This window comes from Sorex araneus, chromosome 2 (genome assembly GCF_027595985.1).
Source record: "Sorex araneus isolate mSorAra2 chromosome 2, mSorAra2.pri, whole genome shotgun sequence".
NCBI lineage: Eukaryota > Metazoa > Chordata > Mammalia > Eulipotyphla > Soricidae > Sorex > Sorex araneus.
This window is the reverse complement of record NC_073303.1, coordinates 80,167,927-80,182,102: the sequence shown is the minus strand read 5'-3', so window position 1 is coordinate 80,182,102 and position 14,176 is coordinate 80,167,927. Positions and strand designations below refer to the sequence as shown.

Here is a 14,176-nt window from a genome sequence, read left to right as displayed (position 1 = left end):
TCATGTTAATAACGCTGTTTTTGAAATGCTCGTCTCTTATCCCGTGCTGTGTGCTAAGTTATTCCAAATCACAGGAACCAAATGTACCATTGTTTTTATCCCTAAAACAGCTTAGATGTTGGTAGCATTTTGGAGGTGAAGGGAAGATAACAATAGCTCTTCATAGCCTTGTAGGTTGGTATACCGACTTGCCAGGCACATCTTTCTTTAATCACCCGTGAAACTTTTCCTTTGGCCTTGCTTAAGTGGTCAGCCTTGCTTAAATTCCTCTCCAACTCCCACTCTCCTGAGAACTCCTGTTAGTCCTTAAAACCAGTTTAGAGAGCTCTATATGAAACTAACTGCTCTCCCTAGTGATCATTTCTTCCACCAACTAACAAGTGTCTGTAGGTGCTTCTGTAACTGATGCATTGCAATAATATGTCTACTTGAAAGTTTTTTTTTTTTTTTACCTTGTCAGTTCGCAGTGCCATTCATTCTGAGTGGTGTCCTTCACTCATAGTATGATGTGTTGCATATAGCTAAGAGCATTTAAATCGGCCAGTTCACACCCCCTCATCTGTATTTTGTTGTTGTTGTTGTTGGTTTTGTGTTTTTTGGTCACACCCGGCAATGCTCTGGGGTTATTCCTGGCTCTGCACTCAGGAATTACTCCTGGCAGTGCTTGGGGGACCATATGGGATACTGGGGATAGAACCCAGGTTGATTGAATGAAAGGCAAACGCCCTACCAGCTCTACTATTGCTACGACTCCTCATCTATGGTTTTGATGTTGATTTTCCATTGATAAGATTTGCCTTTAATCCTTCCTACAAAGTAATTAGGGAAAGGACTTACAGTTCTACTCTTCAGGAAAGCCAGAAGACCCTTTCTAATGGTAGCTTATGTATGTACTTATAATGGCTTTTCAGTATTGGGGTGAACTAAATAATTTGTGGAAATTGGCAAGAAAAACCCAGGACAAAACGTTACCCAGACTCCTGCGGGGAATAGGAATGCCCTGGACATGTATGCTGATTTTTTTTTTGGTCACACCTAGCGATGCACAGGGGTTACTCCTGGCTCATGCACTCAGGAATCACTCCTGGCGGTGCTCAGGGGACCATATTGGATGCTGGGATTCGAACCCGGGTTGGCTGCGTGCAAGGCAAGCGCCCTACACTTTGTGCTATTACTTCAGCCCCTCCTTTTTCACTTTTTGGAGCCACACCGTGCGCTGCTCAGGGCTAACTCCTCGCTTATTTATTTTATTTTCAAAGATCCCTCCTGGCGTTACTGGGACGCAATATGTAGTGCCAGGGATCCCTTCCTGCAAGACAAGCCCCTTAAGCCTCGTACTATCACTGTCCCTGTGTTGTCACTGTCAGCCGTCTTCGTTTCTTCCCAGTCTCCGACCCTGTTCTGCTGGGGCTCGCAAGGTTTAGTAGGAATGAGTCGATTTAACCAAGGAAATGTCTTGGACGCCTTACCCCGGAGGATCAGAACTTGGTGGCCCCTTACCCACCTTACTAAGTATCTCGAGCCTGGCCAGGCTCCCAGTGGTTGTGCGGCCTCCGGGGCGGCAGGGGGCGCGTTGGGCCGCGCGGTCTCCCGCCGACGGTCTCCCGCGGCCTCAAGTGGGGGCGGAGCGGCGCTTGGCGGTTGGCGCGGGGCGAGCGGAGGGCTCGGCCTCAGAGGTGGAGCCGGGACGGGCAGGCTTGTCACACGGTTTCCTAGCGGAGCGGCCGCCGCCACCGCTTTGAACTGCGACTAGTTTTGCTAGGACGCAGTGTGGCGCCGCAGACTCGAGCCTGCTCTCCCGAGTAAGCGTTCGGCGGCGGCGGGTGGGGAGCAGGCTGGCGGGGGGGGGGGGGCGGGCTGTCCCCGGGCTGGGTGCGCGGCCCGGGACTGCGGCGGGGACTCCGGGACGGGGTGAGGGGGCGTCTCGCGGTCCGCAGGTTTACGGGCTTCCCAGCCCGCTGGGTCTCGCGGCCTCCGGCTGGGAGGAACATGCCCCTGTGCTGGGGGTATGTGGGCGGGGCTTGGTGCCGGGGCTTGGTGCCGGGTTTTCGCGGCGGGGGCGCCTGGTGGGTGGGCGGGGGGTTGTGCTGAGGGGAGGCTGGCCCGCGGGAAGTGCCCTGGTGGCGGGGTTGGGACTCCCCGGCCGCAGCGACAGCCGCAGCCTCGGGTGCTGTGCAGACCTTGGTTGCCAGACAACGCGGTGACGCTTCCGAACTCGGCTGCCACCCACGGCGCCCGGAGCGGCTCGGGGCCCGCTTCCCCCGGCGCCCGCCCCGCCTCCTCCCTCCCCCGCGGCGCGCTCGCGGCGCCCGGCCGTTCGCTCTAACGCGGTGCTAGCTAATGATTAACGCTTATGGAGTGCTGCTGAACCCAGCGCTGGTCCCGGAGTTTTTGCTTTGCAAGTCAGATTTAATCACTCATTGCCCCGTGTGGTCGGTGCTGTTACTATCCGATGGCACTTTGATTTTAGGATCGTTAGCTGAGATTTGAATCTAGGTTTCGGTAGTGCTGGTGACGGGACGCAGCTTTGGGGAAAGGCTGGCTCTCAAGAATATAGGGTTAAGTAGTTTGCTTTGGGTTTCGGGGACACTATTCTCTTTATTTAAAAACTTTCGGGGCGGGGGCGGGGGGGCGTTGAGGGACTCTCAGCTGTGCTTAGGGGCTACATCCGGAGATACTGTCCTTTGGAGTTGGTTCAGAGGATGAGATACTCCCTCATGAACTGCAGTGCCAGGGACCACCAGGGCCACACCAGGCAGTACTGGGGGCGAACTGGCCACACCAAACCCGACGCCTGGAAGTGCTGGGGGTGCAGTGTTGTTACTGGGAACTAACGGAGTACATCTTACTCAAACCCTGTGCTATCTGGCCCTTTTAGATTTTAGTAGAGTCATTGTTCAAAGATCCAATAAGTGAGGTACATTGTGACAAGTAAGGACGTGACTATAGATTATGTTATCGGCACATTTGTTAATCTTATCTCTTTTACTGCTTTGTTAATGTAGAGGTTTTAGTTCGAATATCTTGTATTTGAGATACATTGTTGCAATAACGTTAAGTAATACAGTCTATTTAAAGTACGTTGTTGCAAAGTAAGGATATAACTATAAATTATGTTATCAGCACATTTGTTAATCCTATCCCTTTTACTGCTTAATTTGTTAATGTTGTAGAGTTAAGTATAGTGATACTACTAAAGGTAGTACCTCCCTTTGATAGTCTTTTGATGGTACAATTACCTTTAAAATAAAAATTTTAAGAGCTTGAAGTAGTTCTAAAGGAGACCACCGTTTGGTTTTCAAACACCTCAGAAAATGTAGTAGTCTAATGTAACGAGTATGAGTTTGCAAAATGTAAGTTCATTTCGTATAACAAAAGAAAGACATACTGACAGTAAAACGAAATCCCATGGAAATCAGTAAGATGCTGGTGACTTTTCTGGAAGTCTTTCTTAGAGGACCTTGACTTGTAGTTAAATAGCTATTGAAAAGCTCCCTCGAGATAAAGGTTACTTTTGGACCTTCAGCATAGGAGAAGAGCTGTTTTTTTTGGTAGTGATTTGAAAGAGGAAATGTTTAGTTGTTTTTTAAAAAAACTTTTCAAATGTGACTAAACAAACTCAGAGTAGACTTTTGATGGTCTTTTTATTGGCCGGGGGGGGGGGGCACACTTGGCTGTGCTGTCTGGCAAATGGAACCTGAGAATGGAACCTGGGTCTCCTGCATGTAAAGCTTGTTGCTCCTGCCTTTGAGCCATTTCTTCAGCCCTCAGATAGTCTTTTAAATATCATCCTGACTTGTGATTGCTTTTTTTTTTTTGGCTTGTTTGTTTTTGAGCCACATTTGGCAGTGTTCAGGACTTATTTCTGACTCTGTGCTTAGGGGACCATATGGGGTGCCAGGGATCAAACCTGGGCTGACTGCATGTAAGGCAGAGACCTTTTCTGCTGTACTATCTATCTCATCACAGCCCTGCCAATACTGGCTGTTTCTAGACTCTTCTCACAAGTCTGAGATGATATCTCAATGTTTTGACTTGCATTTCCCTAATCATGGGTGACAATTAGCACTTATCCATATGCCTGTTGGCCATCCATATATCTCTTTTGGGAAAGTGTCCGTTCATCTCCTTGCCCCATTTATGGATGGGGTTGTTGGATTTGTTTTGTTTTTGTGAGTGCTTTATATATATTTATAGATCTTGGATACCAGTGCTTTTTCTGGTGTATTGTATGAAGATAATTTCTCCCTTTCTGTAGGGTATCTTTCATTTAGAATGTGTTTCCTTTTTCTTTTCTTTTTATTTTGAGCCACACCGTTGGGGGATCATATGGAATACCTAGGATAGAACCCAGTCGGCTGCATGCAAGGCCAATGCCCTATTTCTGTACTATTTGCTCTGGCTGATAGAGGTGGTTGTTTTTTTTTTTTTTTTTTTTTTTGCTGTGCAGATTTTTAATTTAATGTAGCCTATTTGTTTTTGTTGTCTTTGACACTGTGGTCATCTCATTGAAGATGCCTCTGTAATTTTTTTCATGGAGAGTTACACCAATGATTTTTTTCCAGTGTCTGTTATTAATTCTGGACTAATCTTGAGATCTTTAATCCATATCCACTTAGTTTACTTTTGTGAATGGTGTGAGATATAGTTCTCACTTCATTTTTTTACATGTGGCTATCCAGTTCTCCCATCACCGTATATTCAGGAGATTTTTCTATGCTCTAGTTCATATATTTAGCTTCTTTGTCACAAATTTGCTGCCCATAAGTCTAGGGGCTTAATTGAGGACTCTCAATTTTGTTCCATTGTCGTGCAGGTCAATGTTTATTTCAGTACTATGCAGCTTTGATTATTATAGTTTTGTAGTAAAATTCAAATTTGGCAAATGCAATGCCTCCCATCCTTGCCACCCCTGAGTGCAATTGCTTTGGGCTATTTGGGGAAGTTTTATAGTTCCATACAAATTTTAGTAGTTTTTCCATATCTTTGAAAAAAAGTCATTACAATGGGTATTGTAGTGAATCTTTGGGTAGGGTAGTCATAAAATTGTTTACTTGATACCTCCAGTAGATCCTTTATGAGTACTTCCCTTTTATTCTTAATTCCTTTCTACTAGAGTTTGAGACATTTTGACATTTTGTAAAGATCACAGCTTTACATTTTGCATCCTCTAACATCTAGAAAAATGTGTGACTTTTAGTAGGGGAGTTATTTTCCATTCCTCAAGCTTTCATTGGGAAATCAATTTGCACTGTACTCTTTTTGTTGTTGTTGTTTGTTTTTTGGGCCACATCCAGTGATGCTCAGGAGTTATTCCTGGTTCTGTGCTTCGCAATTACTCCTGGTAGGAGGGGTGGTGGTGTGGTGTGTGGTGTGGTGTGGTGTGGTGTGTGTGTGTGTGTGTGTGTGTGTGTGTGTGTGTGTTGGGGGGGAAGGGCACACTTTCATTGGAAAGCAGACAGGGTGTTGGGAATTTAAACTAGGTCAGCTGCATGCAAGGCAAGTGCCCAACTCTGTGGCTATCTGTCCCGCCCCAATTATTACACTCCTGAAGGAACAAAATGGGAGCAACCTGCATGCAAGGCAAGTGCCCTACCCTGTGAACTACCTGTCTGGCCCCAAGTACTATAATCCTGAAGGAAAAAGATGAAGAGCAACATCTTTTCTTCTCTTTGTGATTGATAAAAATGGGAGAGGCAATTTGACTGGGTTTTCTCTCTCTATCCCTTTTTTTTAGATTGGCCTAGCAGAATGATTCTGTTCTACATGTTTATATCTATGTATGGTGGGTTTAAAAGGGTTAAATTAGTATTTAAAGATATTTTAGGTTATGACAGCCAAGTATCAATTACTGTTGATTATAGCTCAGTATACTTGGGGGCTTTAACAACAACAGCACAAAGGATGAATTGCTGAGTGATTTATACAAAGGTTATGAAATATGAGTTAATAGATCAGTTTGATTTTTTTTTTTTTTTGCAGGTGACAAAATTTTATTTTTTAAAAAATAGTTAAGTAGCATTTTGTTATATTAACATGCCACATCTTCTTTATCAAATCATCTTTTTTTTTTTAAATTTATTTATTTTTAATTAGAGAATCACCGTGAGGGTACAGTTACAGATTTATACACTTTTGTGCTCATACTTCCCTCATACAAAGTTTGGGAACCCATCCCTTCACCAGTGCCCATTCTCCACCACCCGTAAACCCAGTGTCCCTCCCACCCTCCCCAGTCCCATCTCCCCCCCACCCCACCCTGCCACTGTGGCAAGGCATTCCCTTCTGTTCTCTCTCTCTAATTAGCTGTTGTGGTTTGCAATAAAGGTGTTGAGTGGCCACTGTGCTCAGTCTCTAGCCCTCATTCAGCCCGCAACTCCCTTCCCCCACATGGCCTTCGACTACAATGTAGTTGGTGATCGCTTCTCTGAGTTGACCTTTCCCCGGAACATGAGGCCAGCCTCGAAGCCATGGAGTCAACCTCCTGGTACTTATTTCTACAGTTCTTGGGTGTTAGTCTCCCACTCTGTTATTCTATATACCATAGATGAGTGCAATCTTTCTATGTCTGTCTCTCTCTTTCTGACTCATTTCACTCAGCATGAAACTTTTCATGCCCATCCACTTGACTACAAAATTCTTGACCTCCTTTTTTCTAACAGCTGCATAGTATTCCATTGTATAGATGTACCAAAGTTTCCTCAACCAGTCATCCGTTCTGGGGCATTCGGGTTTTTTCCAGATTCTGGCTATTGTAAACAGTGCTGCGATGAACATACATGTGCAGATGTTGTTTCGATTGTACTTTTTTGCCTCTCTGGGATATATTCCCAGCAGTGGTATTGCTGGGTCAAATGGGAATTCAATATCTAATTTTTTGAGAGTCGTCCAAATTGTTTTCCAGAAGGGCTGAACCAGTCGGCATTCCCACCAGCAGTGAAGAAGGGTCCCTTTCTCCCCACATCCTCTCCAACAGCGGTTGCTTTTGTTCTTTTGGATGTGTGCTAGTCTCTGTGGTGTGAGGTGGTATCTCAAAGTTGTTTTGATCTGCATCTCTAGATCAGTTTGATTTTTTTAGTTTTAGTTTCTATTGATGTGTCACTTACTGCACTTTACTTTTATAATAATCCTAATTTCCATTTTTCTAGATAAGGAAATTGAAGGATAGAGAGTTAAACATTTTGAGTTCAGTTACATAGCGATGAAATTAGGTTTGAAATTAGTTCTACACTTGATGTTACCCAAAAGGCCGAGAAGCAATTGAAATTAGTTTTTTCAGTGAAATAGATTTTCCTACCATTGTTTATCCTCTAGTGTCCAGATAGATAGTACAGTGAATAAGGTGCTTGCCTTGCATTGCAGCTGACTTAGATTCCATCGCTAGCATCCTATATCATTCCCTGAATCTGCCAGGAGTAAGCCCTGAGCACCACGAATGTGCCCAAAACCCAAAAAACTTTATCTTCTATATACAGTTGCACAGCTATTGGAAGTAAAAACTGGTAATAATATAGTGAAAAAAGATTGTGGGTGAGGAATAAGAGGGGGCTAGATAAATAACCCATTGGTAAAACATTGTCTTTATGTTTATGAACCCATGTCTAGTCTTTATCTCTGGCAGCATATTAAAAAAAATGGAATCCCATTTTATGCTTTTTCAACTTTTCTTGTATTTTAATAATTACAAACTTTCTTACTGTATTTTTCACTTAGGCTGTATCTATTGTTTGGTTTCTTTGATTCATTAAGTAATTCTTGAATTATTTTGTAGTTGAAAAACATTTTACATAGTGACTCGCTTTAAGGAATGTGAAAGAGAAAAATGGCTAGGACAGCTTGAAGACTTGCTTTGTACTGTTACCAAGATCTTGTTGCTAGGGAGTGGACTGGCACTATTACTTAGGCTCCAAGTTCTTCTGTTGGAGATAAACAATTGCACAGAATATCAACATCAGATAAGACTACCCTGTGTCCATGGAAAGAGGAAAAATAACACCACTCCATAATAATGTCTGAAAACAAACATGAGTGTTGTCCAAGCCACAAAAATTCCCTCTTCAGTTGATGTGAGTGATTATTGCTTTTTACCAGTTGCAGCTTTTAGCCTTACCCTATAGGTAAGAAGATTTCCTAAACTGTCCAGTCATAGAATTATCTTCACTTCCTACAGTATCTGATCTTGAGTCCTTAAATGCTTCCCCTCCCCCGGATTCTTTAAGACAAGCAGAAATCCCCTAAGTCTTCTCTAAAACTTTTTTATTAAAATACTCTGGAGATCTCTGACGAATATTGATATACTTCAATGTAATGAGTAATAAATTCAACTCTTTAAACTATAGTGTTGTTCTTGGTCATATTTGTCTTGGAGCTATGCCAGGAGAAAGGTTATTAATATCTTTGATTTTCAACTTAATATTGAGGTACTTTTATCTGGTTAAATAGCACAAAAATTAAAATAATGCATCTGATAAATCTGATGTTTTATTGATTGCACAGAGATAGTTATCTATCACTTTAAAATGTGCTTGTATTTTGTGCTTATGAGAAGTCAGTTCTAGGATTTTATTTACATTTTTGGCTTTTTTTGGCCACACCTGGCGGTGCTCAGAGATTACTCCGGGCTCTGCACTCAGGAATCACTCCTGGTGGTGCTTGGGAGACCATCTGGGATTCTGGGGATTGAACCTGAGTCAGCTGCATGCAAGGCAGAAATCCTACCCACTGTGATATTGCTCTGATCTCCAGTTCTAGGATTTTAAATTGTTATAAATGAAAAGAAAACATAGACTATTTGGGCCAGGAGATAGTAAGTAGTAAGAGGGCCCAGGTTTGAGTGCCAGCATCACATGGTCGCCTGAGCATTACTGGATATGGTCTTCAGTTCCCCCAGCACAACTGTGGTGGCCCTGACATCCCTATCATTGCTGGGCCTGAGCCTACAGCATTGCATCCTCAGACTCTTGCTTTGACTCACAGGCCTGGTTGGCTAAGAATCACTAGTAGACCATTCCCGTCCCCCCCCAAAAAATGGCTGGCATTCCCCCCTGTCCTGCAAAAGAGATGTGGTAGATGGGCTGTAATTAAAAAACCAGTGTCATAAATGACAAAGGAAAATTATGAAAATAAAAGAAGTGTATAGAGATAAAACAATGAAATATATTACCTAATCTAGTTTGAATCTTGAGCTGGAGAAGTTATAGGCTATAAAGAACACTGTTAGCCCTGTTGACAAAATTTTAGTCTGGACATTAGATTAATAAGCACTTTCATTTACTCACATGCAGGAGAATGAAGATTTGGATACGATCTGTCACCCTATATAAGTACTAAGTGAATAAAAGATCTGAAACCATAAGATATGCCAATGAAAACAGGCAGAACACTCACATGCTATTAGCTCAGTAGTATCATTGGTGATTTGCCTCCATCAGCAAGAGAAACATGGGGGCTGAAGCAAAAGTACACCTGTAGAGCGCTTGCCTAGTACATGACTGACCCAGGTTAGATCCTCAGCATATCACATATGGTCTCCAGGGCTTCCCAGGAGTAAGCCCTGTGCATCATTGGGTATAACCCAAAAATAATGAACCAGAAAAGAAAAATGAAAATGTTCTATTAAAATATACATTAGGTATAGTTATTTCCTAATCTTCAAAGCCAAAGCATAAGCTTTATAGTTGATAATGTCATTGAAATAGCAATCTAAAAAAAGTATTAAACTAGCTTATCTTTGGAAACTTTTCTCATATGTACTATGCTGTATATTCTTTAATCTGTTTTGGGAATTGCATTTTTATAAACAGATGTATAGTGCTAGTTTGTATCATCTCTAAAAAGTATGTATATATATTTGCAAAACAATAGAAACAAATTCAAATAACTCTAGATCCTTACTCTACATAAAAAGCTTACTATCTCATTCACTCATGTACTCATTAAATATGTGTCAGATCATAATTTTGTCACTGAGCATAAACTTTACAATTCAGAAACCAGTTCTAAAAAAAGATTTCAAAATATTTGATAATCAACTTATTATAAATGCAATGTCCAAAAAGAAATGTAATGGTACAATTTACAGACTCCACAGAATTTTGAAGAATTCAAGTATAGAAAATACTATCTTCTGTTTGCATTTAGGGGTCCCGTACGGACCCCTGTGCCGACCAAGAGTGATCCCTGAGTGCAGAGCCTGGAGTAGCCATGAATGCAGCAGGGTATGCTGAACACCCCCCATCACACCCCTGTAGTAAAAAAGAAACAAAAGCAAATGTAAAGAAATGGAATTATATAAAATCAAAAAGTAGCCTTGCAGTGAAATAAGTTTATTAAAACAAAGATATCTGAACTGGAAAGCTAGGACAGCGGGTAAGGCACTTAACTTGTACTTTGCTGGCCCAGGTTCAATCCCTAGCACCGCTTACAGTCTCCTGAACCCCACCAAGTGTCATCACTGAACACAGAGCCAGGAGTAACCCCTGAATACTGTTTGGTGTGACCAAAAAAAAAAAAACAAAACAAAAAACAAAGATATCCTATGGTATGGAATAATATCTGACACCAAACATCTGACAAATGCTAATAGCCTGGGAACATAAAGAACTCATAAAACTCAATATAAAACAGTCCCATAAAAAAAAAAAACCCTGTGTAGATGCTTAATGAAAAATAGACTGTGTAGGGGCTGGAGTGATAGCATAGTGGGTAGGGCGTTTGCCTTGCATGCGGCCGACCCGGGTTCAAATCCCAGCATCCCATATGGTCCCCTGAGCACCGCCAGGAGTAATTCCTGAGTGCAGAGCCAGGAGTAACCCCTGTGCATCGCCAGGTGTGACCCAAAAAAAAAAAATAGACTGTGTAGATGTTTAATGAAAAATAGACGTGCCCAAAATTCATTTGAGGAAAAAAGCTCATAACTTATGAAGAAAATGTCAATAAAAACAATGAGATAACCTCTCACATCTGTGAAAATGACCTATGTAAAAAAAGGCAAGGAACAGTAAGTGGTAATAGAAGTGTATTATGTCTGGTCCTCTGTGGAAAACACTATGGAGATTTCTCAAATAAAAACTGGAACGACCATATCACCCAATAGTCCCACCCCTTAGATATCCAAAGAGTACAAACAAAAACACCAATTTGAAAAGATAAATCACACCTATGTTCATTTACAATAGCCAAGATCTAGAAACAAGTGTCCAATGACAGATTAGTGAATAAAGATGTATACATATAGTGATATGTACTTTTAAGCTATAAGAAGTGATGAAATCCTGTTGCTACAACATGGATGGAACTCAAATGAGGTGAAATAGGAGAAAGACAAACTTCACATAATTGCAATCAAAAGTGTACAGAGAAAAAAAGCAAGAAATAGATAGGTCTATTTGGATATTTGGAGATATATATATCTACAAATGACTAAGAAAAGGTTTTTCCCCTTTAAAATGCTTTGATAGGATCTTAGATTTTTTTTGGGAGGGGGATGAGTTGTGGTTCATTTTTATTCTTTTGAGGTATTATAAAGTATGTAGTAGGTACAGGGAGTGTGGGAATAAACAGAAATGTCTTGTTTGGAGTTCTTAATTTTACAAGCATATTCAATGAAGCTTGTTTGAAGTTCTCAATTTGATGAATATAAACTAAATCTTAAGGTTAATTAGCCTCTAGTACTGTGCTAATTGAAGTTCTTTTTTAAAATTTTTTTAGTAGTTGCAAAATGGCTGAAAATTTGGATGAATTTATTAAAGAGCGAAAAGCCAAATTGGCCAAAGACAAAGCAGAGTTGGAACGTGATCCACCTTATATGGAAATGAAGGTAAAATCAATAATTTTCTTCTAATGGATTTCATTAAAATTTTGAAGATTATCCCTGTGTAAGTGCAAAGCATCTTCTTGAGTTAAAATTCTTGTATTTTATATTTTAATCTGGCCATTTTGTCATTCTTACTCTGAAAGACTGGGCTGCTTTTTCACATTCTTTGTGAGAAGGTTCAGTATGAATCACTGTATCACTGTCATCTCATTGTTCATTGATTTACTCGAGTGGGCACCAGTTAACGTCTCCATTCCTCCCAGCCCTTAGATTTTGAGATTTTAGCAGCCTCTCCTTACTCGTCTTTCAGGGTCAGGGGAATGAGACCTATTGTTACTGGTTTTGGCATATCGAGTATGCTACGGGTAGCTTGCCAGGCTCTGCCCGTACAGGTTGGGTAATCTTGGTAGCTTGCCAGGCTCTCCGAGAGTACATATATATGTGTATGTATATATGTGTGTGTGTGTGTGTGTGTACATATATATCATTCTATGATTTGTTGCCTACTGTCTGAACTCCATCAAATATAGTGTGGTAATTATGGGAAATGGGTAGGAAGTGTCTTATAATGTATCATGGTCTTGTGGTCTGGAAAGCGGCCTTGAGCTTGGTGTCGTTTGGGTAGTGGAGTCGGTTGCTGGGGCTGGGTCCCTTGGGGCGGGGAGAATTCTCACCCTCCCCGTCTGGGGCACCCCAAGTGAAAACAGCCTGGTGCAGGTCTGGTGGCATGGCTATGGGGGCCTCATTTTATACTCCCGTCTGGGAGGAGCAGTTGTTGATATGAATTATCAAACTACATGTATTCTCAATATGAATATGAATCAGGGAGATAAAATTCTTTAGCAATATATGAAAAAATGAATTGGAATAGTTTTTTTGGTTTGAGTTCAGTGTGTACATTTCAAAAACTGTTTCTTAAAGTAATGTCTCAAGCAGGAAGATTTGAGCTTCTCTAAGTTTGATGAAACTAATATAGACAGAGGTGGCTTTTCTCAGGCTCAGTATATATAGTCAGGTATAGGGTATAGATTGATCTATGTCATATGTTCCTTTTTTTTTTTTTTTTTGGACTTTTTGGGTCACTCCTGGCGATGCACTCAGGAATTACTCCTGGGGTGATCAGAAGACTATATGGGATGCTGGGAATCGAACCTGGGTCGGCTGTGTGCAAGACAAATGCCTTACCTGCTGTACTATCGATCCAGCCCCCATATGTTCCATTCTAAGAAGAGTACTCATTTATATTGATTTGTCCAAGATAATTTTGGTTTACCTCTTGATTTAGTGCAAACTTATATGGCCTATCACCCACTTTTCAGGAAAAATAGTTACTTTGCAAAGTCCTAGGAGCCTGACTTTGAGTGAACAAATAGAAAGTGCTCCCCAAAGTTACACCAGAAGCCACTGTTGCCCTCCAGATTATTTCAGTACTCACCCTACTCCAGGTGGTATTTCCCACTTTGGGAAAGACTTTGGGAAAGTAGCTCATTTGGCTTGGCATTTGCCCTTGACAAAGATATTCTGCTTCGATGATAAATAATGTGAACATATTAACTGTTAAAAAAATACACACATGATAATATTGTGTGCAAAAACATGGTTAAGGCATAAATTCAAGAGATTACATTTATTTTGGCTTTTTTGTGGGGCCTACATATACATATATAATGTACATATATATGTATATAATTCTGATATTCACTAGTGAATGAGTAGTTATTTTTGTCTTAGTTCATCTATCATCTATTCAGTGGGGTGACTCCTCCTTACCTGTTCTTTTTTCTTCCCTTAGCCAGTCTCTCTTATTCTCACTCTCGTGCTCATTCTTGTACTCTCTTTGTCTCTTCAGTAGTTTATGAATTAAAAAAAAATTTAACTTACGTATTTCTATTACCTGCATAGTGACTCTTTACTGATAAGAGAATTAGCTAAATTTTAGAATATTTATTATAGTATTAAATACATTTTACTTTTCAAACCCTATTTTAAAAATTATATACTATATAATTTTGTTTATTGTGTAATAAAAATATTGATGAATATTCTTTTAAGTATTACTTTTAAAGCATTTCTTCCCCTGTAAATATTTATGTCTCTTTCAGGGAAAAGGATCAGAGCAACTCTCTGAAAATAGTAAAATGCTAATTTCCATGGCTAAGGAAAACATACCACCGAACAGTCAACAGACCAAGGGTTCTTTAGGTAAGTCATTAGGTGAGCTAAATTGATTTTAAGGTATTTTTAGCATGCTCTTGTGAAGGAGCTTTGTCTTGTCAAAAAGAAAAAAGATTTTTCCAAATTTTAGTGACTCTTACTAGAATCTTATATATGAGATGAGAGCATGGAGTACATATGAACTCG

General features: G+C 40.9%; 1 protein-coding gene across 15 annotated transcripts in view; it reads left to right on the top strand.

The window, feature by feature from the left end:
* Positions 1–1,634: 1,634 nt before the first annotated feature.
* The window catches only part of CSPP1 (centrosome and spindle pole associated protein 1), a 104,404-nt gene continuing 91,862 nt past the window's right edge, over positions 1,635–14,176 (top strand). For 14 of the 15 annotated variants that reach the window (XM_055127773.1, XM_055127772.1, XM_055127771.1 and 11 more), the window contains exons 1-3: positions 1,635–1,802; positions 11,710–11,818; positions 13,918–14,017. In XM_055127773.1, the coding sequence (XP_054983748.1) occupies positions 11,720–11,818; positions 13,918–14,017 (199 nt within the window). In that variant the 5' untranslated portion in view covers positions 1,635–1,802; positions 11,710–11,719. The remainder of the gene's footprint in view (positions 1,803–11,709; positions 11,819–13,917; positions 14,018–14,176) is intronic. The other variant, XM_055127777.1, reaches the window with a different exon arrangement.